The sequence below is a fragment of the Cavia porcellus genome, unplaced genomic scaffold, assembly GCF_034190915.1.
Source record: "Cavia porcellus strain 051 isolate PalLab524CR breed Dunkin Hartley unplaced genomic scaffold, mCavPor4.1 scaffold_26, whole genome shotgun sequence".
Classification (NCBI taxonomy): Eukaryota; Metazoa; Chordata; class Mammalia; order Rodentia; family Caviidae; genus Cavia; species Cavia porcellus.
In genome coordinates this window covers 18,382,608-18,409,370 of record NW_026947509.1, presented here as the reverse complement: position 1 = coordinate 18,409,370, position 26,763 = coordinate 18,382,608, and the positions used below count along the sequence as shown (strand labels likewise).

Below are 26,763 nucleotides of genomic sequence, written 5' to 3'. Positions count from 1 at the left end.
ATGATATGGGCCATTGTTCTGTTGGTACCACGGTGAAATTGGAACTTGGCTTAGCTCTAGAACTCCAGTGGGGCCCGCTATCTAAGGGGCAAGAGAGCAGGTTAGGAACTGAAAGTAGCCCTGAAGAGGGACTCTTAGGAAGGGCTTGATGAGTACTTACTCCAGAGAAGACTACCGAGACAACTTGCCGATAATCAAAGCAGGTTTTTTGCTCACCCAGGTACAGGGGAGTTCTACCTGGATGGTAGTTCTAGCCTCTCAGACAGAACAGGGAAAATCTGGTATTTATGAAGCATTAAAGTCTATTTAAGATGAACTTCAGCGAGGTAAGGATCACAATGCAGTGGGCACAGTGTAGTCTAGGTTTTGAAGTAAGGGTTCAGAGTTGAAAGGCACTAACAGTCACTTTGATGCTATGTATTGACAAGTTAAGCATTTTAAGTTAGGTCTTAAGAGACTGTTGAAATGGTAAAGAGAAACTGTTGAAATGGTAAAGTCATTCTGATAAGGATGATGGAATTTTAATGTCACCTTACTGAAGATAACAAGCTATGTGGGTGTAGATGGTTTCAGTTCTCAGACCTACTTTTGAAGATCTTCCCCTTTAGGTTTTGGGGAAAGCCTGATTTAGAAAGAGGTTTCATTTCTCCCCAGGCAAACTCTAACTCAGCTGTAAGTTATCTCCCCCCTTCAGAAGAAGATTTATTGCACCTTTCTGACTGGGAAGGGGAGCCTCCTGTCTATAAGAGAGTGTACAGTGTTAATCTGATTGGTCGGAAAGTGAGACATCTATGAAGCCACATCTTAGAAATGTGCATGTTTGAGCCCTTGCATGTTAGTATGCTGTCTCAGGAAACAAGACTTCATGGTTTTAGTCCATTTCCCTGCAGTCAGGAGCAGTCAGGTCTTTTTCTCCTGGGCAGAGCTTGGGAAGGACTCTCTCAGGAAAGTTCAGCCTTATCAAACTCCCAGTTCCCAGCTTCTTGTCTGTGTGGTGAAAAGCTCAACAGATTCTAATCTATTGGGATATATTTAGATTCAGAGGCAGGAAGAAGAACATTTCCCCATGCATCCATATTCCAGCATCACTCACCAGGGAAGCCCTAAATTCTTTGCGTTGAGTTTGTGCTATACTTCATTCCTCTATTCAGATACTCCATTCCTCTTTCCAGGTCTTTTTCCACTCTTCTTGGTGTATGGAGAAACTGATCTTTATGGTACCAGTTTGCTCTTTTGGTTCCCTTTTCAGCTAATTAGAAGCATAGGCCAGAGATCAGAGATTAGGGAAAGAATGAGGCTGGGAAGGAGGTATCCCTTTAGTTTTCTCCTTCCTGGTCTTCCGTAGCCTGATAATACCCTTCAATGTGTCACAGCTCTGATCAAGTCACTATACAAAGAGATCTTTCCTTGTAGAGAGCAACACTTTTCTCCTTTGGTTTCAACAACCTGTAGTGGAAAGAGCTACAATAGCCTCAAGGCACTGTGATATTGTTTGTGATTTTCCTTTGTTCACATTTTTTTGTAAATAGTCTCTCTTTTATTAAATTATACTATAATGATCCAACAAGAAGGTGCTGTCTCTTACCTGTTAGGTTCTGACCAACAGAGGGCTTTGCTGAGTTGTTGCTATAGCTGATGGGTTTTTTTTCGTTTGATCAAAACTCAATGATGCCTAGCAAGTATTTGATAAACATTTTTGAAAGAATGAATGAATGGATAAGTGGTGGGATTTGAACTCCAACTCTTTCTCTACAAACATGCAATATAGAGTTGAGCATTTCCATGGAAGCGTATATGTTGGTGGTGGACTCTGAGAGCAGTGCCATGGACGTAAGTGCTGTGACCTCCCCTTCCCTGAATTTGTATTAGTACCTCTTTTCCAGCTTTCTTCTTCTCAGAGGAGCAATGTATAGCAACACAGAGAGTATCTGAAACTCACAGAAATGATAAAAATGTGATGCCTGTCTCCTGAGAGTATGGTGGTTTGTTCAGGAACAAATAAAAAGTCAATACTGCAAAATAAGATATGAACATTAACAAATTTCATTTGTATTGTTTGTTGTCGTAAAGGAACCATACTGAAAGAACTCAAGCTACCAGATTTGAATTTATGAATTTTATGACATTTATTATAATTAATCATGTTAAGCATCATAGCATAAGAGTTAAATTTGGTAAAACTGTACATATGGTTACTATCATTTTTAAAACAGCAGGCTGTAAAGTGGCTCATATTTGTTATAATTACAATTCCACTGTGCAAGTCTTAGAAGAACTCCTTCCAGTTGTGATAAGTACCCCATAACTTATAAGCTGGTGGGCATGCATTAGTTATTCCTCTGGGAAGATACCTTCAGGACTAGAGCTCAGAAAAACATTGTGCAGAACAGTTCCAAGATCCTTCATCATGCCCACCTTCCATAGAGTTTCTCGTTGCTTAATACATTGTCCCAGTTATATTCTGCTGCTGAGAGAAATTCCATGATCTTTCTTCCTGGATTTCCTAGCAGGTATGGGACCCAGCGTGAGCCGACATAGTACATTTCGTCTTGACGCAGAGCTGTCCCTTTGATGATCTCCAGAGCACACTCCTCCTTTGGAGATGCAGGTCCTAAATATATCCCCGAAGTTGCCTTTATGGCTGTCTCTGTAAATGACAAAGGAAGGGGGGGGGTGACCAAGATCAGCTGAGTCTGTCCTGGAAGACCTACAGACACCACATTTGTTAGGGACTGCTTCCAATGCTGGAGCCTCACAAATCCCATAAAAGCCTGGCTATGTTTAGAGCCAGTTGGACAAAGAGAGAGGCCTTGGGACTAACAGGAATAGGGGACCTGCCAGCCTGGATGGGAATGTGTGGTAGCATGTAGAAGTGATTAGTTGGGGTAGCTGAATCGTGTGCCTTGCTTGAGTATTTTGTCTGTGTGTGTTCGTGATGGTGGTGGTGGGGACAGAATGAGGATGGAAGTCCCATGATGTCCTGATAGCCAATGGGAGGCACCGGTAGGAACAAATCCAGAGTGCTGAATGATTTGTAAAAGGAAAGATGTGATGCAGGCTTTTGGTCTGTTCTTTAACTAGAAAGAAACCCTCCTGTTGGCTTGGTCCCTTCCAAGTTTCCTTGTCCTTTCGTATTGCACAGCTTCCTTCCCTTTTTTTTTTTTTGTTTCACTCTGTACCTTTGCCTAGCTCATTCTGTAACTATCATTGAATTACTCCTTTTATTTATTTATTTTGTCTTTTTAGGCAGAGTTTTGCTGGCCCTGACCTCACTTGTAGCCCAGGCTGGCCTTGAACTTGCAGCCATTCTCCTACCTCAGCCTCCCGAATGTTGAGATTACTCAGTTACTCTTTGAATAAAACCTATAATATCTGCTACATGTTCTCTACATACCTTGCTGTGTTTCCCTTCAGGTAGCATCGTATATAACCACTAAGTATAATAGAATGAGCTAAATTACAAAACTGATTTTTCTCTAATGTTCCATTTACATTCTAAGTTCATATCCAAGATTGCACTTAAGAGTAATCTCGTATTTTTCCTATGACAGTATTTGTCTCTCCTTGCTTCTCATGGTCTTGACACTTTGAAGACTACTGATCAGTTGTTTTGAGGAAAGTTCTCCAAGTTGAATTTGTCCGTTATTCTTTTATGGTCAGGGTGAGGTGATACATTTTCGGCAAGACTGTCACAAAAACAATATTGTCTTTTTCAGAACTTGTCAAAAGGTTTATATCAGTATGTCTTATTACTATTGATATTATTAAGAAAAATACCTATTTGGTAAGTCTCATATGGAGCAATAATGGCCATTGAGAGTCCTCGAGGACTTAAAGTATATAGAGAAGAATAAGGTGATGACTGTGGTGTCACTCAGCAGACCTGGTAGCTGGTAAGGAAAAGAGAGTCAGTCACAGAGTTGCTTGAAATCCCAGCAGGGCACAACTGCCTTGGTAGGGGAAAGTGCTCCTGCGTGCAGCCCTAGTGCTGGGTGTCACTCCTGCGTCGGAGAGAGCAGCCTCTTCTTTACCCACCACGGCCAGCCCCGTGTCCTGGGGGGCACTTACGCCCAGGCCTTACACTTACCTGTGTCTATCAAGCCAAGGATGCACAGAGTGATCGACACATTGACTTTGTTCACTAAAAACTCTGACCTAAGGGTCGAGAAGAATCCATCCAGAGCGAACTTGCTTGCAGAATAGGGAGCAATCAGAGGATAAGTTATTTTCCCTAAATGATGGAGTGAAGAGAGGAGTTAACAAGGCATTCCCTTTTGGCTTCTGACAGAGCTATGTATATTACTTTGTAGCCTTCTATGGAGTCTATTTGCCTCTAAATTTTATTTTCTCTCTATTCCCTAAATTATCCTGCTTCATTGAATTTCCAAAGTGAAAAACATCAAGGTATCAAAGATAGGGTGAAGTGGGCTGTAAGACAGATTTCTTGGAGAAGGATGGGCTGGATTTTTACTATTTTAACTAATTAATTAAGTTTTTGAGACAAGGTCTCACTACACAGTTCAGGCTGGCCTTGAGCTCACTTTCTAGCCTGGGTTGGTCTTGAGCTCTCAACAATCCTCCTGCTTCAGCCTCCCAAGTGCTGGGATCACTGGCATGTGTCATCACGCCTGGCTGGATTTTTACTAAGCATGGTAAAGAAGCTGGGTTGCTAAAGAGACATGCAATCCCACAGCTTCTGGGTCTTACACCTCTCATGTAGGAGAGCGGGGGACCCAAGAGTTTAACGAGGGCTTTCTATCCACTGTAACCTGGCACTGATAACAGAAAAGAAATGTTTTATTTTTGCATAAGGGATACTAAAAATCCCTATTTTTGATTCTTACACAGATATTAACCTTCACTAACCTGATTGATTTTCACTTCAGGTTTTGGAGGATATGTGGACATATGTGTAATAGGATAAACTTTCCTTTTTAAGCTTTCTGAGAGGAAAAAAACAGAAGTGGACTGAGACTTCACCATCTTTTCTGAGCCTAGTTGGAGCAACTGCTTTAAAATTCCTGTCTGCTTTAAAATGTGGGTAATCTTAGGACTGATTCCTATTGATTGTCCCCCTCCTAAAGGTCTCGTTTCCTCTTCCTGTGTGCATAGCAGTTTTGTTCTGTACCCTGGATGTTACGAATAAGCATTATAGCACCTCTGGATTTCATCATATTCTCTCAGTATTGACTTTTCTTTTAAAGTGAGCCGTTAACTTGGATGAAACTCTGTGTCTCTTGCCGAGTTGTACCAACTGAAATCTGTTCAGTTATTTGCATGTTAGCATGACTGCTTGGTGCATTGCTCCTGAGTAGTTCAGGAACAACAGAGATTTGGTATGAGTTACAAAATCCAGGGCTTCCTCTGTTTTCCCCAAAATAAGACCTAACCAGAAAATAATCAGCCTTGAAAACCAGAGATCAAAAATGCCAGCCTCACTCGGCCTGTCTATGCCTTTCCCACCTTACAGAGTGGTCACAAGGCAAGAAGATAATAGTGCTGGCAGCTGAGCCCAGGACAGGCTGATGGGGGCTGGCATTTTTGACCTCTAGTTTTTAAGGATGATTGTTTTTCAGTTAAGCCTTATTTTGGGGGGAAATCGGGTACTATGACTGTTCCTTTTTGAAGATCTCTGCCTTATGTTCCAGCCTCCTTCATCACTCAAACCTCTTCTTCTTGGTGCTTCAGTCTAGTAAAAACATAGGTTTCCATTTCAGATACAGCATTGATTGGGATATGCCTGGGCATGAAGCTAAAAAGCCAGGAAACTTGCCTAATGTCTTCTTTCTTCCAAGTGTTAATAACTCTACTTTCTGTCTGGTTTTTATTATTTTCCAGTGTTTTCAATGGTTGTGTTTTATATTTTGTCAAAAGTTTATAGTCGCTATCTGGGGAGAACTGGTCTTAGAGTTTTCACCATAACTGAAATTGGAACCTTTATGTTTTTAAATATAATGTAAATATGTGATAAATTAGTTAAAAAAAAGAGTTTTTACTTATAAAGATGCTAGGAAAGTTGTTTAGAGAACTGAAAAAAATTAACTCTTTGTCTTATAACATGCATCAAATATTCCAGAGGGAAATTATGGCAGCATCGCTGGCTCAATATCTTTGATAATAAACCTGAAGTTGTTCAGGATAGCAGTGTCCTCAGATGAAAACATTACCTTGCCTTGGTGATTACATGATATAATTGTGGCCAGTGCTAAGTTTAACAAATGGGGTTCCAGGAAGATACCAATTTCTTGACAAAATGAGGGATTCAGTGCAGCTTTCATGTTTTGGACTTACAGTTTCTTTTTAAATGAACTTCAGGTGTGATATTTCAAATTATAGCAATCATTTTGTAAGCTTGAGGAATAGCCTTGTACTAAGGATCATAGACAGAAGATATGTGGAATGAGCTTAGATTCTTGAAGATATTATGAATTTTACCAAACCAGCTTTGGATTTATTACTGGAGAAAAAGGAGTTCTTATTTCTTAAGCCAATGTTAATGGGGTTTGGTTACAGTAGAATGTAACATCTGACTGACACAAAAACCATTCAACTGAGAAAGAATGTAGTAAAGGCAAATGCTTATTATATTTTTAGTTGTGAAAGACAGAAAAGATAAAGATGATGTAAAGGCACAGATTATTTGACTTTATAAAATCTTCAATTTCTTTATGTCAAAACAAGAACCATAATTATGTCATCATAAAGGTAAAGGGCAAACCAATAATAAACTAGAAAACTATTCATGATATATTAGATGGCCAAAAATATAATATCCTAAATTCTCAATATAAAAACAATATTTATGAAGAGAAGATGCAAACCCATCTTTTAGGGAATTATTCTAACTCCATCCTCAGCCATGAAATTTGGGTTGGGATGACTCACAGCCAGGTTTCAGGAAGGGTTATGTGACACACGTTGACCCACCCAAGGATCTAATACCACCAGGAGACTGGCTAGTCCAGGGCTGGCCTGGTGACCCAAGCAAGGAGGCGTTGCACACTGTTGGTTGAGTAACCAGTGTGGCTCTTGTCTCTTATTCTCCAATAGAACCCTGACTGAATTTATGTTTCTACCTGTTGCAAATATTGCTAGTATTCTCTCAGTATGTCCTCTCCCCTTCTTCCATAGCAGGACTCCTGATTTGCATCTAGCTTCACAGTTATCTAGAATAAAGTCCACCTTTTGTACCTCCCCTCAGCAGATGTTGCCAAGAGACAGAGTCCTGTACAGTGGCATCCAGGCAGAAGTATATTATGTAATTCTGGGTCACATCCTTAAAGGGAAAATTCAGTCTGTTTCTGCACTCCTTTCTCCTTGGTGTCTGAAGGTGGCTACGATGACCATGGCCATAGCAATCTTGAACCATTTTGGCAAACACGCATGTTGAGGATGGTGGAGCGTTGAGACAGACCATACTGTCCTGTCTGTGTTGCCTATCTTCAGACCTGATTTACCTTCAATCTAATTTAATCTACTGTTATTTTCACTTTTGGCACCCAAGCACTGTATTTAATCCTTACTGACAGTCCTCACTTCTATGGTTCATGTGCCCAAGAAAATCTAATACCATCTCCAACGCTAGGGGTAAACCTGTATAATGCTATATATCTCTATCTCTATCTCTATCTCTATCTCTATCTCTATCTCTGTCATGACTGATACAGGAATGGGCGTGTGGATCATCTTGAACTAGTGAAACTTGAAGAGAATTTTGTTGGAGTGTCTCAGAAAGTTCTTCTTTCTCCTGGGAGTAGTTTTGGGAGTAGCAATCCTTGTTGTGTTGATGGATATTTTTATGCATGAACATCGGGGCTGGAATCACTGCAGTGAGGTCATTGTCAGCCTGGGGATGAGGCTACATATGGGAGTGAGCAAAGCCAAGGGACACAGAGTGGGAGCCAGATCAATTGTGGCACCCACTCTGAACATCCAGTCACATCAATACGTTTTCTTACTGTGTAAGTAAAAAATAGATGCAAAGTATTTGTAGGACCAGCATAGTAGTTAAACGTATGATCTCTAATGTTGAATGACCTGGGTATAAATCTCAAATATGCCATTTTTAGCTGTAATATGTGAATAATAGTATGACCAAGCTGAAGTACTTATGCAATATACTTAACACAAGCTCTGGCACATCGAAAGCATTCAGAGAATGCCGTGCTTGTTAGCAGTGTGAGTATTCCAGTTGGTGAGAAAAATATGAGCTATTCAAGAAGTCATCTGGGGACAAATAGCAGTTCTTGAGAAAAGAAAAATGCCATCCTAATAAATAAGTCTGAATTACATTATAGAGTATATATGGGAAGTAAACCAGTAAAATGTAGCCAGGCATCATGGGGCATATCTGTAATCACAGCACTTGGGAGGCTGAGGCAGGAGAATAATTACAAATTTGAGGCAATCTTGGATACATAGTGATTGGAAAGTCACCCTGAACAATATAGCAAGACCCACCCCATCTCTGTCTCTCTGTCTCTCTCTCACACACACAGCTATGGGTCATCCTCAGTGGTGATAAGATACTGAGTGTGGCATTAATATGTTTGGGACAACAAAGATGCAGAAGCACGAGACCGTGAGAAGTCACAGTCTGAACTTTCTCTGCAACTTCTCTGCAGAAATTTCTCTGCAACTCATGGAGCCAGTGCAGCTCACTGTCTTCCTTATTTAAACTTTAAGCTATGCTCAAGGTATAAAGAAAGATCTTTACTGGATTTTTAGGATAAAAGGGGAGGGAGAGAGAGAGAGAGAAAAGGAAAGAAGAAGAAAGGAGAGAGATTAGTAATGAGCCAAGCATAGCTGAAGATGTCCTCAAAAATTCATGGTACAGATGCATCACTTAAAAGATATTTTTAAATGGTGAAAAAAATGAATTATTAGACAAGAGCCAAGACTCTTGAAAAATTATTAGTCTTTCTTATGAAGTTTATGCATCAGGTACACTGTAATATAAATACCTATCATTACCACTGTTAGTAATATTCATTACGGGAATATTTCACCACTTCGATTTCATGGCCTGCATAGATCCATAAGCCTGTAAATTTAGTGCTCATAAGGACCATATGTAGACCCTGTTAGTCTGCAGACTTGGGCCCACCATCTGCCCCAGTTTTTCTAGTCTGTGTTGTGGAGTGAGTGGCCATGCTAGAGGGCTGTGAGGAGGTTAGAAAGACATGCTGGCAGCTTGTTGAACAGTTAGAAGAAATGGGGAGAAAAGGTCTTTGGAAGGAGTTAAAGAATCACAGTGACAGCTGGGTGAGCAGCCATTCAATTAATAGTTACTAAGTCTCTTCAAAACCCAAAGTAGTATTACTTGGGGAAAATGTGTGTCCACATGCAAACTGGCTCTTTGCAGGGAGGACAGTGAAATGACAAGGAAAGCCCACTTGGAGAAGGCAGGTTTTGGGGTACTCTGATGACAGGCAATGACGAGAGGCCTGGAGAGGACATGGCATACAGAGGCATAGGGCAGGAATAATCGAGACAGTAAGAAACCAACAGGAAAACAGGACAAGAAAAGTAACAGTAAAGATAGAGACAACTCACAACCCAATGACAGTTGAAATGATGGGGAGGGAGTGGGATTGACCAGGGAAAGCCTGCAGAGTGGACAGAGAAGAGCCTGTGAAAGCACCAAATGCAGCAAATAGGTTTGATCATCACTCAGTGATTAGTAAGCATGACCTCTGCCCACCTCTCAGGGCCAAAGAGAAACAGTGCTCTGCTAGCTGGGTCAACCCAAGTGAAAACATTCCGTCCTCTAACTTCCTGCCTCTTCCTGTGTCTCCCCTTTTCTTTGACCTAAGATAGGCTACAAAGAGATTAGTAAGCAAGGAGGATGTGGGAGGAGGGAGGAAAGGCTGAACACATCTCTAATCTGGGTTTCCTACCAACAGCACATTCCAGCTTGGTACAGGAAGAATTTTTTTTAAAAATTAAATTACATTTAACTAGACATATTAATTATTAAGGTGAGACCGTCATTGAGACTGGAAATCAGCCAGGAATGATGATGATGACAATGATGATGACGATAATGATCCCAGAGGGTCAAAAACATTTTTGCCTGCCCTAGAGCAGGTTCTCATAGGATGGACAGTGGGCAGAAAGTCCTATGAGATCCAGTTGTCTGGCAGTGGAAAAAACTGTGGCAGAATATGAGCTTTATTAGATAAAATGTATGAATGAATGTCCTGTTCAAATACACAGGAAATGGCCATAAAAATGAGAGGATTAGAAGCCTAAGTGGTTTTGCCCAAGGTCAAGTTTTGGTTTAGGTGTGGCAAGCAGTCTCACCACAGCAGAACGCACATATGGTAGAAATTTTTCTTCTGGGAAGTTTTAGACCACAATGAAACAGAGCTATGGTGACTGTATTTTCTGAAGCAAAATATGGGACAAGCAGTCTGACACATATGAGTACAGACATGGTGATAAACAGGCCAGAATGTTTGCAATTAGCTCTGTCCCAGATATGCTGGGACTTAGCCACTGGAGAAACAGCCAGAGCTGGAGAGCTGGCAGGGAGGCTGTGCACTGGGGCTCGTTAGCTGTGCAGAAGAGGTCAGAGGGAGGCCTTGATTCTTTGTTCATCCCCTCCCTACCCTCCTTGCTGAGATTTTGAAATGATTTCCATTTCAAAGGCAGATTTTCCACGGCTTTAAATGAAACTCAGAAGAACGTGAACAGGATTGAAAAGCTTCCTTCAGACTTTTGGAGTGACCCAGGCAAATGAGCCACATCTTCTCCTGAGTGAGCATCAATCTGGAGATCACCATGCTTCTTAGCTTCAAGGCTGGAATCCCACTGAAGGCCAGCCAGTGGAAGAAAAGCGCCCTCTTTTCTACCATAGCTCTTCCTAAAAATCTTTACTTGTGCTTTTAGTTCTATAATTTGGGGGATTTCTTTTTTAAAATTTATTTTATTTTTTTTATCAGTACCAGGGATCGAACTCAGGACCGCCTGCTTGCAAGGCAGGTGCTTATGCCGCTGAGCTAAATCCCCAGCCCCAATTTAGGGGATTTCTAAAGGTAAATCTGCCCTTTCTAGGTCTGGAGAACCTGAGGTGTCATCAGAAAGATTGAGGCAACTCACAGCCCAATGACAGTTGAAATGAGGGGGAAGGATGGGATTGACCAGGGAGAGCCTGCAGAGTGGACAGAGAAGAAGGTTTAGGTTGGAAGAATCCTAAGGAAATCAACAGTTAAGTTTGATGAGGAGGAGTGGAAAAGACTGAGAAAGGCGTTTAGAGTCACTAGAACAGCTTCACAGAACATTTTGGCTAACAATGAAGAAGGAGTATATGGTGTAGAAACAGTTCTAACTGCTCTAGAGATAAGTCTGATGAAACCTGTTACCAAATTTCACATGGTGACTTTGGCATTCTGTGCAGGTGTGGGGCCTGTCTAACAGGATTTGAAATTTGGTTCCTCCTGTTGTCTTAGAGTATCATCACATCTCCTATGGTGAGTATAAAATAACAGATTTGGAGAAATTCCATGGTGGAAGGTTGGGTCCCAAGCAGTTCTCCCAGCTTTGTGAATGGCAGCATTCTGTGCATTTATCTACCCAGACTTAGGGAAGATGGCTACATCTCCCTTACTTTCATTCACAGGAGAGGGGATTTGGGAACATCACCTGGAGAATGTTATACCTTTCTCCTAGGGTTCCCAGGCTGGTATTTGATTCATGCCTGAAAGGCTGAAGGCCAGAAGCAGTGTGCAACTGCCTGTCTTATCTGAGAGCAAAGATGAATGTATCATGGGATCAGCTGTATCCATGGATGGCAGGGTGCTTAGGGATCAAATGTGGAGCCTGTGGAAGGAGCTTGTGTGGGACACCTGCCCATGGATGTGGGAGTGGGCTGGGCCAGGAGGACTGCGCTGGACAGAGGCGGAGCATGTATCACTCACATCTAGGAACTGCAAGAGTGGGGGGTGGTGGTACTTTCTGCAGGGGCTCTCTGAAGAACCTATGAAAGGCCCACCAAATCTACTTGCATACCTCCTTGTCACAAAATTCCTGAGACAGGGACTTTTCCAACTTATAGGAAAGACAATCTGTTTTGCCCTGAACCATTTGAGGCTCACTGCTGTAACTGAGACATTGCTGACCCCATGTTTTATCAACCTTGAATACATTCATGTCAATTTCTCACACATAGGGACACTGTCCTACATGACCCCATTATAACCATCAAAATGAGGGAAGCCATTCATTGGCTTCTCAGGGCTCTTGTAGTAATGTAAGATGTTGGAAAAAATTCCTTCATAATCGAGGAGGTAAAGAGTGTGAGATCAAGGTGTTGGTGTGTCCACTTTCCCTTCACAGGCTCCAGGGGAAAGTCCTTCCTTGCTGTCTGCATTCCTCATGGCTGCATCACTGGAAATCTGTCTCTGTCTTCATATGGCCTCCTCTTTTCTTCCTATATCTCTTATAAAGACATTTGTTAGATTTAGAGATAATGTAGATAATCTCAGCTGGCTGCAGGATCCTTAATTTAACAACACCTGAAAAGACTTTCTAATTAAGGACATATCTATGAGATCATTGAGTTAAGATATAGAATCTTTTTTTGGTGTGTGGGGTTGTGGCTACCATTGATGTATTTCTGTCACCTAATCAGTAGACCCAAGTTTTGATACTAGTCTCAATAATATCCTTTCTTTTTTAAGCTAAGGGATTCAGGCAAGGATCAGGTATTGTATTTAGTTGTCATGAATCTTTAATTTGAAATACTTCCCCAGTCTTTCGTGACCTGGACACTGTTGAACAGCATAGCCAGTTACTTTGTACAAGATGATCTAGTGGGGTTGGCTCATACTGGATCAAGAGAGTTGACTGCTAAATGTTCATGAACTTTGCAAGCCAGTTGGCATCATTTGGCTCTGCCTATCAAGGGAATATTTACACTATGGACATGCTACAAGCCAGGTTTAAAACATCTTCCCTTTTGGAGAGCAGGTTGTTAAATATTTATCAGCACATTGATGATGAATGTCCTTCAGTTTGGATATGGCTGAGGTTGCCTCATAATTTGATTTGACCTGCACAGTTTTGGCAGGATCATAGAGGTAATTCTGTGTCACCTCACATTGCATCGAGTGATATGTAAATTCAGTGTATTCTATTACTGATGATGTTGAATTGAACTTGATTATTTGATTTGATTCAGACAGTACTAGATTTCTGTACTATAAAGTTACCTTTTCTTGTTTTGTAGGTGGGTACTTTTTACCCACTGTTTTAGTCATTTTTAAGTATACTGGTCAGTGACCCTAAGTATATTTGTATCATTGTGCAACTGTTCCTACCATAACCTCCAGAACATTTTTCATGTTGCAAAACTGAACTAATTCATTAAAAAATAACTTCTCATTCTCTCCCTCCCCCAGTTCCTGAGCCACTATCCTACTTTCTATGATTTTGATTACTGTTAGTCTCTGATCTGAGTGGTATCATTAACTTTGTCTTTCTGAGATTTATTTGACTGATATCTCCAAGATTTATCCACATTGTAGTATGTGTCATAATTTCCTTCTTTTTTAAGTTGGAATATTATTTCATTGTATATATGTGTGAAATTTCGCTTATCCATTTATCTGTGGATGGATGCTTGGATTGCTTTTAGGTTTTAACTATTGTGAAGAATGCTATGAACATGGGTCAACAAATATCTCTTTGAGACTCTTCTTGGAGCATATTTACAGAAACATATGGTGATTCTTTGTTGTTGTTGTTATTTGTTTTTTGAGAGAGGGTCTTGCTATGTAGTGTAAGCAGGCCTTGAATTCACTATGTAGCCCTGGCAGATCTCAAACTTGTAATGATTCTCCTGCCTCAGCCTCTAGAGTACTGAGATTACAAGATTATAAGTGCATATCACCTTGCTGGGCTAATTCTATTTTACTTTTATGAAAACCGCAGTATAGTTTTCCACAGTAGCTGTACCCTTTTCCAGTTCCATTAGCAGCACGCAGGAGTTCCAATTTCTTTCCATCCTCACCACACGTGATTTCCCTTTTCCTTCCCCTTCTCCCTTGTTCTCTTCCCCTCTTCCATCTTCCTCCAACCCTTCCTTTCTTCTTCTTCCTTTTTTTTGTTTGATAATAACCATCCTAAATGCATGTGAATTGATATCTCACTGTGGTTTGATTTGTATTTCCTTAGTGATTGGGTATGTTGAACATCTTTTTACATGCTTATTAAACATTTGTATATTGTCTTTGGAGAAATGTCTACTCGTGTCCTTTGGCCATGTTTGAATTAGGTTGATGTTTCATTGTTGCGTGGAGTGGTACTTAGAGACTATGTAAATGCTCTGTTAGATTTTACCCACTGATTTTAACGTCCATAAGTGCATTCTGGCTGAATTACTACTATTACTGCTAATAGTGTTTCCAATAGTGTTATTTATTCCACATTTATCATTTGACTTTTCATTCTGTGGCATGTTTATTGATTATTTATATCATTGTAAACTTGTTTTCTTATTGTATGTAATAGTTTATAACCTGTTGTGGTCTATATCATATTAATTCTCCAGTGGTCTTGGATTTAGCTAGTGGGATCCCATTAAGGTTAGCTTTTGGGTCTTTGGTTCTGTGTGCCTATTATTATTATTATTATATTATTATTTTTGTCTTATTGCCTGGTGTCCAGCCCAGGGCCTCAAGGTTCTTATGAATTCTACCTGAGCCCTGTAGCTTGAACAGCTCTTTGCTGACTAAGCAGGATGTACAGGCTCATCTTACACGGCTCCTCCCATTTCCCTGCCAGGATTATGACAGCCCATGGTAGATCACATGAATCTTTCTGCCACCCTGAACTTCCCCTTCATGGGCACCTCTCTTACCTCTAACACACTCCTTGCCTTACTTAGGCTCTGACATTTATACCAGGCTACCACTGCTGCCCGATGTGAAGGGGCCGCCTCTTCTCATTCTGTCTCAGTATTTCAAAGTGGTGACCTGCCACTCCTGTTCATGGACCTACCCCTGCACTGTTCTGCTCACCTTGCCAACCTGTGTGGCCAGTGTCCCACCTCCATGAAGGTAGCACTCTATTCATCCCCTCTGAGGGGCTTCTAGATTGAATTATTTAGAGCCAAGTTACTAAGTGTTATACAGTTCCACACAATGAAGAATTGTCCTACCTTCAAGCCAATAGTGTCTCCATTGAGAAGCCCTGACACAAAAGTCTAGGGGCAGTAAAAGAGCACAGAGGGAAATGTGGCTATCCATGCCACTGTAGTGTAAAGGAAAGACACAAAATCAGAAATCAAGTGCTAGCAAGCTGATCTATCTTATCACCTGTCCATTCAAGAAGAACGCGCTATGGTTTACCAAATTTGTTAGTGCTGGGGAACTGGAGGTGAATGAGCAGGGTGCCTGCTTTTGAGAAGTACATAGCTCAGTCACTGTAGATGATCTTTATCAGCTGCAGTTGATAACATAGTCTGACCAGTTAAAAGATGTGTTATTATTTTGTGCACCAAGAAACAGAGAGCTTTATACTTGTTGAAAATTTCCTTTAAACTTACATGGACATCTGTTTTTCAGAGTCATACATCATTCTTATGTATTCATAATAACACTTTTTAAGGCACTTTCCTTCTGTGGAATATCACCCAACAGTGTATAGTGTTTCTTAAAAGTGTTTTCTAAGTCAGTGACACCTATTTTGAAACTTTTGGCGGTGACACTTTCTTGATCTTCTAATAAGATCTTAGAAGTATCAAATAAGAGTAAGATAGCACTTGCATACATTTATTATTTTAGTTGATATAATTGATATTTTAGGTTTTTTTATTTTTTAACATCTATCCCAAAGAACTTGGGGGTTTCTTTTGCCTTTAGTTGTAATGCTGGGTGTAATATTGGCAGTTTGTTTTCACATTCTTGGTACCAAAGCAAACAGAGGTTCACTGCTTGGGGATATTTTCCTTTTTCTATTTGCATAAGGCCATTGGTTTAGAATGAGATTTGGGTCATTCTGATACAAACAACATTTGCTTCATTCATATCAGATTTGAACCAGGCTGATTTGGGTCTGTACATTTCTCTGTGCACCACCACTGTCTGTTGCAGCTGAATCCTAGAGTCACTTTTAAAGACATGATACCTGGTAGTTATGTCCAACAACAGAGCACTTACTCAAAAATGGTGGCAGTGTAGCAGCCTTGGCTATATTTGCAAGCATGGATGTGACAATCACACTGTACCACTGCCTCACTGACAGTGGTTGTAAGATGGCAATCTAGGTAAAATGCACCTTTCTTTCAGTGTGGTTAAAATGTGAATACATGTGCATTTTGCAATCAATGAAGTATGTCACAACCTCCTGTTATCACAAGCATGTTATCATGATCAACTTGGATTTTTTGGTTTCCTGATGCACTAGGCATTTGAATAGCCCAGAAATTAAAATCCTGGCTGACAGAAGCAATATATATAGGAAAGGACATGCAAGGGCTTCAGCTGTGTCTACCCTGTTCCTGGACTGACACTATCCTTTGTGTGACTGTAGCTGATCGGGCTGTACCTGACTGAGTATTTGTACTTCTTCAGGCATATTTTGAATGGTATGGAGGGATTTACTTTTACCAGTCAGCTGGGTCAGTGAGATCCATCTTTTCTGGGGGAATTTGAAGTTGAGAGAGAGAGATTGAGATCAAGGTTCTTGGCAGAAAGTTGGAAGTCAAAGATGTACTGAGAATTGTTAAGCTTTTTTCATCTCCTTGCCTTGTATTTACAATTGTTTTGATCAAGCTTAGTGTCTCTTGTCTTCATTTTAGATGCCTGCTTTATGACCTTCAGACTCTGGGTCAGCTCCCCGGTCAGCTCTGCACTTAGACATGCTGGTCACTGAAATGGGTGTCTGTCTAAAACCTGGCGAAACAGGGTTTGGTAACCTTCAATTTACCTTGTTCCTCTCACTCTCTTCAAGACTGAGGACACTAAAATAAGGGCAATGAAAGTCTTTCCACGACTTGCAGGGATGTTCAGTTGCTGGTTTTTACAGCATCCTGGGGAACCCTCCTGCAGCTGTGCCCCGTAGTCTCCCCCAAGCTGCAGTCAACCGTGAGTCCCACAGAGCCTCTGTGAATGGGCCACTCTGTGTGAAGCAGAAGCGGTCGCCCACGGGGACTGAACTGCTTCCTAAGCCACAAGGACTAACTAGAGTGGACTCAGAGCCAGTCTGGGAGTAGTGATTCACTTGGTCATAGTCTGACCAGGATCACCTGTCCTGCTGGCTATGCAAACCCTCAGACCTTGCCTGTGTTCCGTTTTCTATAAAACATCATCTTTTCTATCAGTTCTTGAGAGACAGACCTTGAGCCTTCCCAGTGGGACCGTACTGCTCAAACCTCCTTTTCTGCCTTTGCCACTCCTCAGCTCTGGGGCTGGCATTAGGCATGGGTGGCTGAACCTGTCTGCTGGGAACCCTGGGGCCAGAGCTTTTGCCCTGAAACTCTGGTAACACATACTTATCTGGGAAATGGTGCTCCTTAAAACATTTCTGAAGAGATTAAGTAAGAGTAAAAACCTATTTTCTTAGAACAATTAGAGAGATTACAATGAGGGATAAATTACTGCTTTCTACTGTATTTCTAAGGTCTTTTCACATCCTAGTCTTTGGATCTCCTGCCTCCTCCACCATACCCCATGGCACACCATGCACTGAGGAGCTGGCCCTCCCTTCTGGGAGGAGTGGGTGCCCCAGCTGAAAGCAGCGATGAGATTAACATCTTTGTGTTCTTGTCTTTATGCAAAATAATTTACAGACATTCCAAATTCTGTTAGTTGATATGTGTAGTTGAGAAACCTGGTTCCCTACACACTCTTGTAATTTTGAATTCTTGAAATAGATTTAGACCACACAGGCAGCCCTCAACTGACAAATAGATTAAGGTACAGAAATTACTTCATTTCTTGGTTTGAGTTTTTCCAGTAAAACATTGTCTTATGAGATATTTGCCCCTGGTTAGTCTACTCAGTGTGCCTGAAATACTGTACATTTACATTTTAAAAGTAGAATAAAACAGTGCTGTAAATAAGTAATGCAAAAAATTAATTATAAGTGTGAGTGAGTTGAAAGTTGGTCTTTAAAAAGATTTATTTGAAGAAAACTTCACAGCTCACTGAGACACTTTGGAGCCTCTGCAGAGAGAGCCCAGCATTTAGAAGTTACGGACAAGATTCCTTATTCTTTTCAGTGTATTTTCATTTTGAAGAGTTAAGAAATCCTACTATGTTTAGTTTCACTCCAAAATATGCCTTTCATTTTCCTTGACACAGAAGAGCTACTATCCCTACACTTATGCTTGTCCAGCGTGTTTAGTATTTGTGTTTCACTGTTATTTGTGGTATTGGGGCCTCCCATGAAAGGAAAAGAGAAACAGAAGTAGGATTTTTAAAAGTTACAGCTAAGTGTCGTAAAGACAGAGACGAAAATACTTAAATGACTCTGGTGAGTCCTGAAAAAGACTTCCTAAAAGGTGTGGGTTAAACAGATTTTGAGAGGAGAGAAGAGGGATGGGAGAGACTGCCGCAGCTCCTCCTGGAGGTGCAAAGAGGTTTGGGGGGGCAGCGTTCCGTGCTCGGGTCTGGCCACACGTGTAACTGAGAGGATGCACCATGGTTACGGGGTCCACAAAGCCCAAGGGGTTCAAAACTAGAAAACAGTTTCATCTAGAATTAAACCTATGAGAACCCATATGACTAAAGGGAATACTTTTTCCAGATGTTTTCAAACATTCTCTGTCCAATCCATTGATTTTTTTAAGAGGCAAATTTCAGTATTAGTTTTTGCTGTTTCAAATTGTTTAAAAAATCCCAATTGGGCATTTTTTCCCATTTTTTTCTCCTGCTCTACCCTCCCCTGAACCTTCTACTTGATATAAGATATTTTGTTCTTTATAAGATATTTTATATATATATATATATTTTATAATATAAGATATCTTATATCTTATAAGATATAAGATATTTTGATCTTTAACGTGAGAAGGTGTGTGTGTGTGAGTGTGTGTGTGTGTGCACATTTGTGTGTGTATGTACATGTGGGGTAGTCTGCAGGGCATAGTTTTTTTCTGTTTTTTGGTTATGTGGAAGAAATTATTAGTTGTTAAGCAATATCAGTGCCTTTTATTGAAGAAGAACTCCTGATTTTTAGTTGGACACAGGTCCACTTTGACTAAACAGCACAACTGTAACCAGTGGTGGCAGAAGAGAAATAGGACTTTTTGGGATCCATCTTTCTTCATTTCCTCTGGCTAGCAATGTAGATAAAGATAATTCTGGCACTTCTGGTGGTGTAGTTCTGAGGCAGAAGAGTTTTTGTACCATCTGGCAAAACTACCCTGTCAGCCCTGAGTTGCCTGACTTAGGCTGTTTCATGGTAGAAAAAGACATTTGGATGTTAGCACATTGTGAATTTGGCTCTTTGTTATTGTAGTATCTAAACTTATGTCTCAATTAGCATGCGGTAGAAAGAGGGGATGCTTAGGTGTTACATATAAAGAGATTTGGCAAAAAGTGACTGAATTTTGGATGGCTATATCCTCCAAGGAGGTTACCAGAAGCATCAATACTGTCTCTGCTAATACTAAAGAAGTAGCTGAGTTTTCAAAGAACATTAAAAGTATAAGATTTTCATGCAATGTATACCATAAACAGTGTATTTCCTGGAAGAAATTATTAAAACTCCATACCAATACTCTTGTGCTAACCTTAGGCTAATTTGATGTTCAGTATCCTGTGTGTGAACTTAGGAAGGATTAATGAACATGTTTGCTAACTCTGAAGGAATGTATCATAAAGCAGAGAATATTCTTTATTTGGGGAGAAGAAGCAATTTATCTGTACTTTGCAAGATCACAGACAGGCTTCAAAGCAAAAAGTTTGAACTCTTGGACACACAAACAGTTGATCTGAAGAATAGTAGGTAAATTTCTACCTCACAGCAGCATCTGTGGAAACTACCAAATGTCATTTGCAGATGGGAAGATATACGGAACTGGTTGTCAGAGTTTCACCATGCCTCTGGGCTTCTATAGTAATTCTTATTTCTTCTGAGTACATGATAAAAGTTATATTCTTTACTGAAGGTGATACACATCTTTTCTTAGAATAGATATATTCTCTAATCAACTGAAGTCATTAAAACCACCTCCACTACAACTGATATGAAAGTTTTGGCCACTGCCCTGCAATGGATCGGGGTTGCACCCAGCACTCTCTCACTCAGTATGCATCTGGAAGCTCTCCTTTCCTTTCAGCCCAGAGAGCCTGGGGCTGAGGATTGTGGGGAGTCTCTATGGGCTGGACCTACAGGGATGCATATCAATCACGGGGTTTGGCGGGGTGCATGGATGTACTGCCCCTTTATCGAGTTACTGTGTAGGCCTTGTCTGTACAGTCTCGATGGCGTTACTAACTTCAGAAGAACCACTGTTTATAAAGTGCTTGACGGTTTAGAGTCTTCAGGGTATTTATCTTTACATTGCCAGGAGCTACATTTTGATGGCTGATTTTGGACCCTTCCAGACTTACTTTTCCAAAAGCTAATCAACAAGGATGTGTAGAGCTTCCCTTCTGTGTCCATGATGAAATGGGCCTAGGAATCCCCAGAGATTCTCTGACCTTTCGCTGGCAATAACTTCTGATGGCTGCCACCATCTGAAGCTGGGGATTTCCCTCAGTCCCATTTCTCTGTACGTGTTTCCTCCTTCCTACTCCTACCTACTTGGCTTAGTATATGTGCTGCCAGAGCGAGCATCCTGCTACTTGGTTTAAACTGAAGTTTTATGTAATGAGTTAAGATTTTGAAGACCATTCCCTGTATTGGCAGGTCTGTTAACATTTTGGTTTTTTATCATTGTTTTTATTGTTTATTTCATTTCGTCCCAGCTAAATACTTAGTGTGTACTGTATTTCACCTTTTACATCAATTAACTTCACCAGCCTATGGCTGTTGGTCATGGAAAATGCAAAGTCATTTTTATCCTTTGTGACCAGATCTCTTCATTAGAGACACCAGGATAGGCTGTACCCTCAGCAGCCCCTTGATGTCCCTTGATCTTCTGTGCATAGATCACAAGCCACCAGATTTCCCATGGGCACTGTGAATCACTGCTTTCTCTGTTACTGATGGGAATTGTTTTGTTTGTTTGTTTGTTTGTTTGTTTGTTTTAGCTCATCTACTGTGACTAATACTTTCTATAGCCCAGTAGTTCTTACCAGTGTATTTTCCTCAGCATGCTTGGTCCTCACTGAATTTGCGTGCCTGCATCCCTTCATGTGTCTGCCTGTCGATGCATATCTGCTAACCAGCTTTTCCTTAATAGTACTGTGAGCATTTCTACTCAGTTTTGTATTGTTAGTTCTTTGCATAGAAACCAACAAAAATGCATGTTCTTTACAGAGCCTTGCACAATCTCTTGCATGTTTGTGCTCCTCCCTTCCACACTGGTCCCTGTCCCACTCACCAGCCACCGAGGAGACGACAGCAATGCTTCCTTGGCTCTGCATTAGCATCGGCATTGCAGCTACGCTCAGGACCACAAAACTGTGAAAGTTGACCTCCATGCTTTTGCGTACGTTGTCGATCTCACCATGAAAAAAAGTCAGACGATTGTAGAGGACGTGGTTGAGAATAAGCATGTCTAGTCCTCCTGCAGAAGATGGCTACGTTGAGAGAAACCATCTAGGGTTTGGCACCTTCCCTTTCCTTCCCCTCTCAGAACCTCTGTGATGAGCCTCAGAGTAAACTCCAGAGACAGACAGAGGAGACGCAGCCTCACCCATGAGATTTCCTGCTTCTGCAACAAACTCTTCTGCAAAGGTCATGTCTTCCATGCTGCCAGCAATGTAGTGTGCTGAGGCTGCTCCAAGTTCTAAGCAGCGGGCCACCACCTGCAGCATTACAGCACAGAAGTGTTGGGCTTGCTGTCAGCTTTTGGGTGCAGTCTTTGAAATAATGAGGGTTTAACTGAGAGGTTGCTCATGGCCCTGCGTAGATGAGAAATGGTTGTGTGTGTTTATGTATGTTCACTGCTCTCTCAAAATCATTGTCCTTTGACAATGATCTGAAATGTACAACTTAAAAGGATTGTGTGTGTAGGGATGAATACATCAATGCATATTTTTATATTCCTGTGGCTGTCTGGGTGTTTGAACCTGTTTATAAGAATGCAAGATTTAAAGAAAAAAAGGCAGAGAGGGAGAGAGAGGAGATGTGCCAGCCTCTGTGTCTGTATCTGAGCAACGTAAGAGCCCACTGGTGTGTGCAGGGACACAGATCTGTGGGGAAAGCACCCTTACCTTCTGTAGGGCTTCTTTTGACCTCGCTGTCACCACCACGTGGGCTCCCATCTTTGCCAGATGATAAGCTATTTCTCTTCCAATCCCTTTGCTGGCCCCTGTGACAATCACTTTCTTTCCTTGGAGCATCTCTGGGGAACCCCGAAAAGAAGTGAGGCACACTCAGCTTGGCAGCATTCCTCCTTCTCCCTCCCATGACACAAGCAGTCTCATTTCACTTCCCAATTTTGAAGATCATGAACCCAGATCAGAATGTCTCAATAGTGTATGTCACTCGAGGAATAGCTCAAGTAATTTATAAACATGCTCTAGAGGCGGGCTTGGCTTGTGTGCTCAACACCAAGGCTGGCTGTTGTCATTCTTAAAATCCTCCTCATGCAGGATCATAAGACAAGGCCAGAAAGGATATGGTTCAGTTAGAATGCTGGCATTCCAGACATTTCTGTACTCATCAAATTTTGATCAGTCGAAGGAAAATTTAAAAAGGAATCAAAACACATGTGTTCATGGAGATTCCAGGGGTTTCCCCTTGCTTCTACTTAGTAATCAACTCCAGGATCTTGTTTTGTCTCCCAATCCTCAGTCTCTCTGTTGAGCCCCATTTTCTGGCTGCCTTGTGAATTTGGGAAAATATCTTCATTTCTGTAGAAGATCTGAGTCACTTATCATAAGCGTGCCAAGTAAAGCGTGGCCTATTTGGCAAGCTTTGGGGGGCATGATCACCCTCTCTGTGTCCCTCCTACCCACAGCTTGGGATTGGAGAACACAGGGATGTCTTTCCACTTTCCGGTTCCATCTCTTTCCATGCCTTTAGGAATTGGGAACGCATCTTGATCTGTAGGAAGACGGTAGAGCCCTGTGCTTTCTAACCTATTTTACCAAAACGAGACACATTGGTACTTACCTGGTCTGAACTTCTCATTTGCAGAATAGTAGTAGTAGGCCAAGAAGACCATCAGAATGGTGAGAAGGTATTTTTTCAGAAAAGCCATCAGAAAGGGACTTGGCCCAAGGAGCCCTGTAGGACACACAGAGAGAACCTACAGAGCTTTCCACAACCTCCTAGGCGGGCAGCAGCCTCTGAATTGTGTCATCAGGGACGGGAAGGCTGGAGTAGTCTCAGGCAGTGCTAGCCAATTTCCCTGTCAGAACAGCGATTGGCTTTGGGTGGGATCCCATTCGTCCCTGGCAGCCTGTGTGGTGGATTTCATAATGGACAATGTTTACTCCATCTCATTGAGCAAGAGGAGACTTCCAGATGGCCAAGCTTATGACTGTACAAGCCTGGATTCCTGAGCATCCCTAGCCCATCTTCCTCTTAACACCATCTATGCCAGGGATCCAGGGCCTCTGTGGGTGGTTTGTCAAAAGCAGAAAGAGGGACAGAGAGTGGTGCATGTGGGCTTCTGGGGAAATATGAGTAATAGCAACAAGAGCCAAATTCAAATCCAACCCCCCAGCCAGATCCCCCAGTCGGAAGCAATTAAAAATAACAGCACAAGGCAGCAAAATAAGCTTGAGAAAAACTCGTGTATCTTGTAAGAAAAAAAATAAATAAAAGCAAACAAACCCTATAAATCCCACAGTCAAGCTCAATGAAACAATATTACAACATCAAAGAGAAGTTGCAATCCAAGCAGAACCCAGATGATGGAAATCGCAAGACCAATTCAAGACTCCAGGCAAGTGCAACAGAATGTACACTTATTACTTTAACAGAGAGTACCGAGAACATACTGGTGCCAGAACACAAAGGCAGTAAACTGTGAAGCTGGGTCATATAAACCCTATAGCAGAATGCGAAGCACGGACAGGATATGAGGAAGAGAAGACCTGGCGCCGGGGGGAAATTACCCTATAATTCGAAGCCAAACTAGCATGCAGAGACCACATCCCAGCTGAAGACAGACTGAATAACGGTATAAGGACTAGCAGGAAGCCCACAGCAATTAGGAGTTTGTCATCAGGGAAATACAGGAATAACCACCTACTCGTACCTGTAGCAAGACTTCCTTAAGGAATAATCCTCAGAAAAAGAAATTAGGATGTGGTGTTATGAAGTTTTTCAACTTAAAACCAGCCTACCAAATTATGAACTTTACCCCATCACAAAGCAAATCTTTAACTCTGCAAGTTTCAGTTGAACAAAGGTAAATTTTTACACATGGGAGTAAGACATGGTCTTACACATGGTCAGTTATTTAAGGATGTGATGGGGGTAGGATGAGAAGGGCTGGAATTTACACAAAGTTAAGATAAATTGAGGTATAACCCTAAATACAGTATCTGGAAACAGTGAATTTTCACTTCAGAGTAACAGAAAATAATTTAAGACCCAGAGGAGATGAAACAATTTGTCAACAAAGGTCCACAGCTGTGAAGTTCAGGTCCAGAAAACAATGACGATTTGAAACAGTCGAGAGCTAGACAGAGCTCAAGGTTCATGGAAGACAAAAATAAAGTTAAAATCCACATGAAAATTAGATTTCCTACTGTTAGCACTGCAAGATACATCTGCATACTTTGTAATAAGGGAGTTTATGCAAACAAGACACATTACACATCAGGCTCTATTTTCATTCTTAAGAGGAAGAAAGTGCAAAAGGTTATTTTCTAAACCCTGTACTATTGATACTGAAACTACAGGAAGCAATGAAAGAGTTGTTCTTGAATATGATATTGCTGAAATGATACAAAGATGGGCAGAATAGGGAGGTTTGCTGTCTGATCCCCCTAAAAGAGAAATAATTGTAAAGGTTACTACAGAAAATATAAATTTAAAGAAAGCAAAAACAATATTGAGCAAGATAAAGCACAGGGTTAGAGAACACAAAATGAAGTGATTGCTGATTGTTGCCTCAATTAAGTCCGACATTGTGTAACCTCAAGGACACCTTTAAACCCAACAATACAAACAGATAAATAGAGCAGTGACCTTGCGGCTAGGTCACAGTAATGAAAGCAGTAAAAGCATTCAGTAAAACAATTTGCATAGAATTAGATGTAAATTGTTGCATAAAATGCATTTATGAGAAACACATACACTGTAATTGTACAGATAACTAAATTAAGTATTAGTGGTTCTCAAATGTTTTGGTCCCTTTTATCATGGATCTCAAGAACTTGTGTGCATAACTTTTTCCTGTGGATATTGTTATTGATACATTAGGAATTAAGACAAGATTTTTTAAAACCCAGCATACCTTCCACTAACAGTCAGGACAATGACATTATCACACATCGTATAGCCTCTGGAAAAGTCAAATACTGCCTTAGTATGATTATGACGGTAGTTTCAGCCTTTTAAACTTCTAAGAGGACCTCGGGGACCCTTGGAGACCACATTTCGAGCGACCATGTTTTGGCTGTGTTACATAATAAGCACCAAAGGTCCTGTATGTCTAGTTATATGGCTGGTTTTTGCATTAGTTTGTGAGCTGGAGGACATGCCTTATGTCTTTTTTATCTTTGCCTCTCTCCAGTCCCCCAAGTCTTGTTCCAAAATAGGCATTCAACAAGCTTTTCCTGTTTTGGTTGAGTTTCTGAGAGGCTGTAGCAGTAAGACAATTGCCGTCTTTCTGGAGACAGGTTTAATCCAGGGAAATCCCTGGGATTCAGTATTCTGATCAGACCAAATCAAGCCCACCCCCAAACTCCCTTTTCTGGAATTCTCATCAAATTAAAACAAAACAAAACAAATATAACAAGAAAATGTGGTGACTATTTCACTTAGCATCTGTTCCACGCTACATTTTCCCAGATCTAGCCACCTCTAGCGGCGGAATACTGGCTGCTGGTTTCACCTCCTCCGGCATGCTGCCACCCCTGTGTCATGCACTGACCTCCTGCATTTAGAGCAGGTTTCCATCTTTAACCTAGCCCTGTTTGGCAAGTATCAGCACAAAGTGGGCTCCTCCAACTGAGGGTGCGTGGCAGAGCAGGAATACCTGCTGGTATTCCTGTGTGATCATTTGATGAGGAAGAGAGAAGAATGCAGGGGTTGATGAGGGGGCCCTGTGAGGCATGGGTCAGCTCTGGAGGATGGAGAGGAGACGGCAAGGCGTGTGAGGAGCAGCCAGGGAACTTCCACATTTCAGCAGAAAGGAAAGCCTGTAATTTCCAAGGCAGCAGTTGTTGGACTTTTCATGAATTTTTTTGTAGCTTTGTTAAGGAAATGCCCCTTTATTTTTGGAAACTAGTCCCACTGGAGGCACAGTAGGTGACCTCAGTGTAAAAGGTGAGTGTTCAGAAGTCCTGTCTTCTCTTGGGAGAAGTGCACCAAGGTGTTGAAACTGGAGAGAAGCTGGCTTTGTATCAGAATATGAAATTCTCCTTTTCTCACCTCCCACCCCAGTTTTCCTCAGGTTTGATTTTAGGAACTCATCAGTCTACGGTAGCTGCTAAAATCTGCTCGCTGTGGCAGGAAAAA

The 26,763-nt window shown here is 41.3% G+C and overlaps 1 protein-coding gene across 3 annotated transcripts; it reads right to left on the bottom strand.

The window, feature by feature from the left end:
- Window positions 1-2,101: 2,101 nt before the first annotated feature.
- Window positions 2,102-24,445, bottom strand: Hsd11b1 (hydroxysteroid 11-beta dehydrogenase 1). Of its 3 annotated transcripts, XM_013157260.3 has the most exons (7): window positions 24,332-24,445; window positions 23,239-23,352; window positions 22,335-22,465; window positions 21,815-21,926; window positions 21,500-21,685; window positions 4,088-4,231; window positions 2,102-2,647 (listed from the first exon to the last, which is right to left on the bottom strand). In XM_013157260.3, exons 2-7 carry the CDS (start codon window positions 23,324-23,326, stop codon window positions 2,406-2,408), a joined length of 903 nt encoding a protein of 300 aa, XP_013012714.1. In that variant the 5' UTR covers window positions 23,327-23,352; window positions 24,332-24,445; the 3' UTR covers window positions 2,102-2,405.
- Window positions 24,446-26,763: the final 2,318 nt, after the last annotated feature.

Excerpts from the sequence above, each read along its gene's own strand:
- Hsd11b1 (XM_013157260.3), bottom strand. The coding sequence starts at position 23,326 with ATGGCTTTTCTGAAAAAATACCTTCTCACCATTCTGATGGTCTTCTTG. Across the intron at positions 21,927-22,334 it reads CAAAAGAAGCCCTACAGAAG|GTGGTGGCCCGCTGCTTAGA; the intron begins GTAAGGGTGCTT and ends GTAATGCTGCAG. Across the intron at positions 4,232-21,499 it reads TGTCGTCTCCTCGGTGGCTG|GGAAAATAACTTATCCTCTG; the intron begins GTGAGTGGGACA and ends TCCATCATTTAG.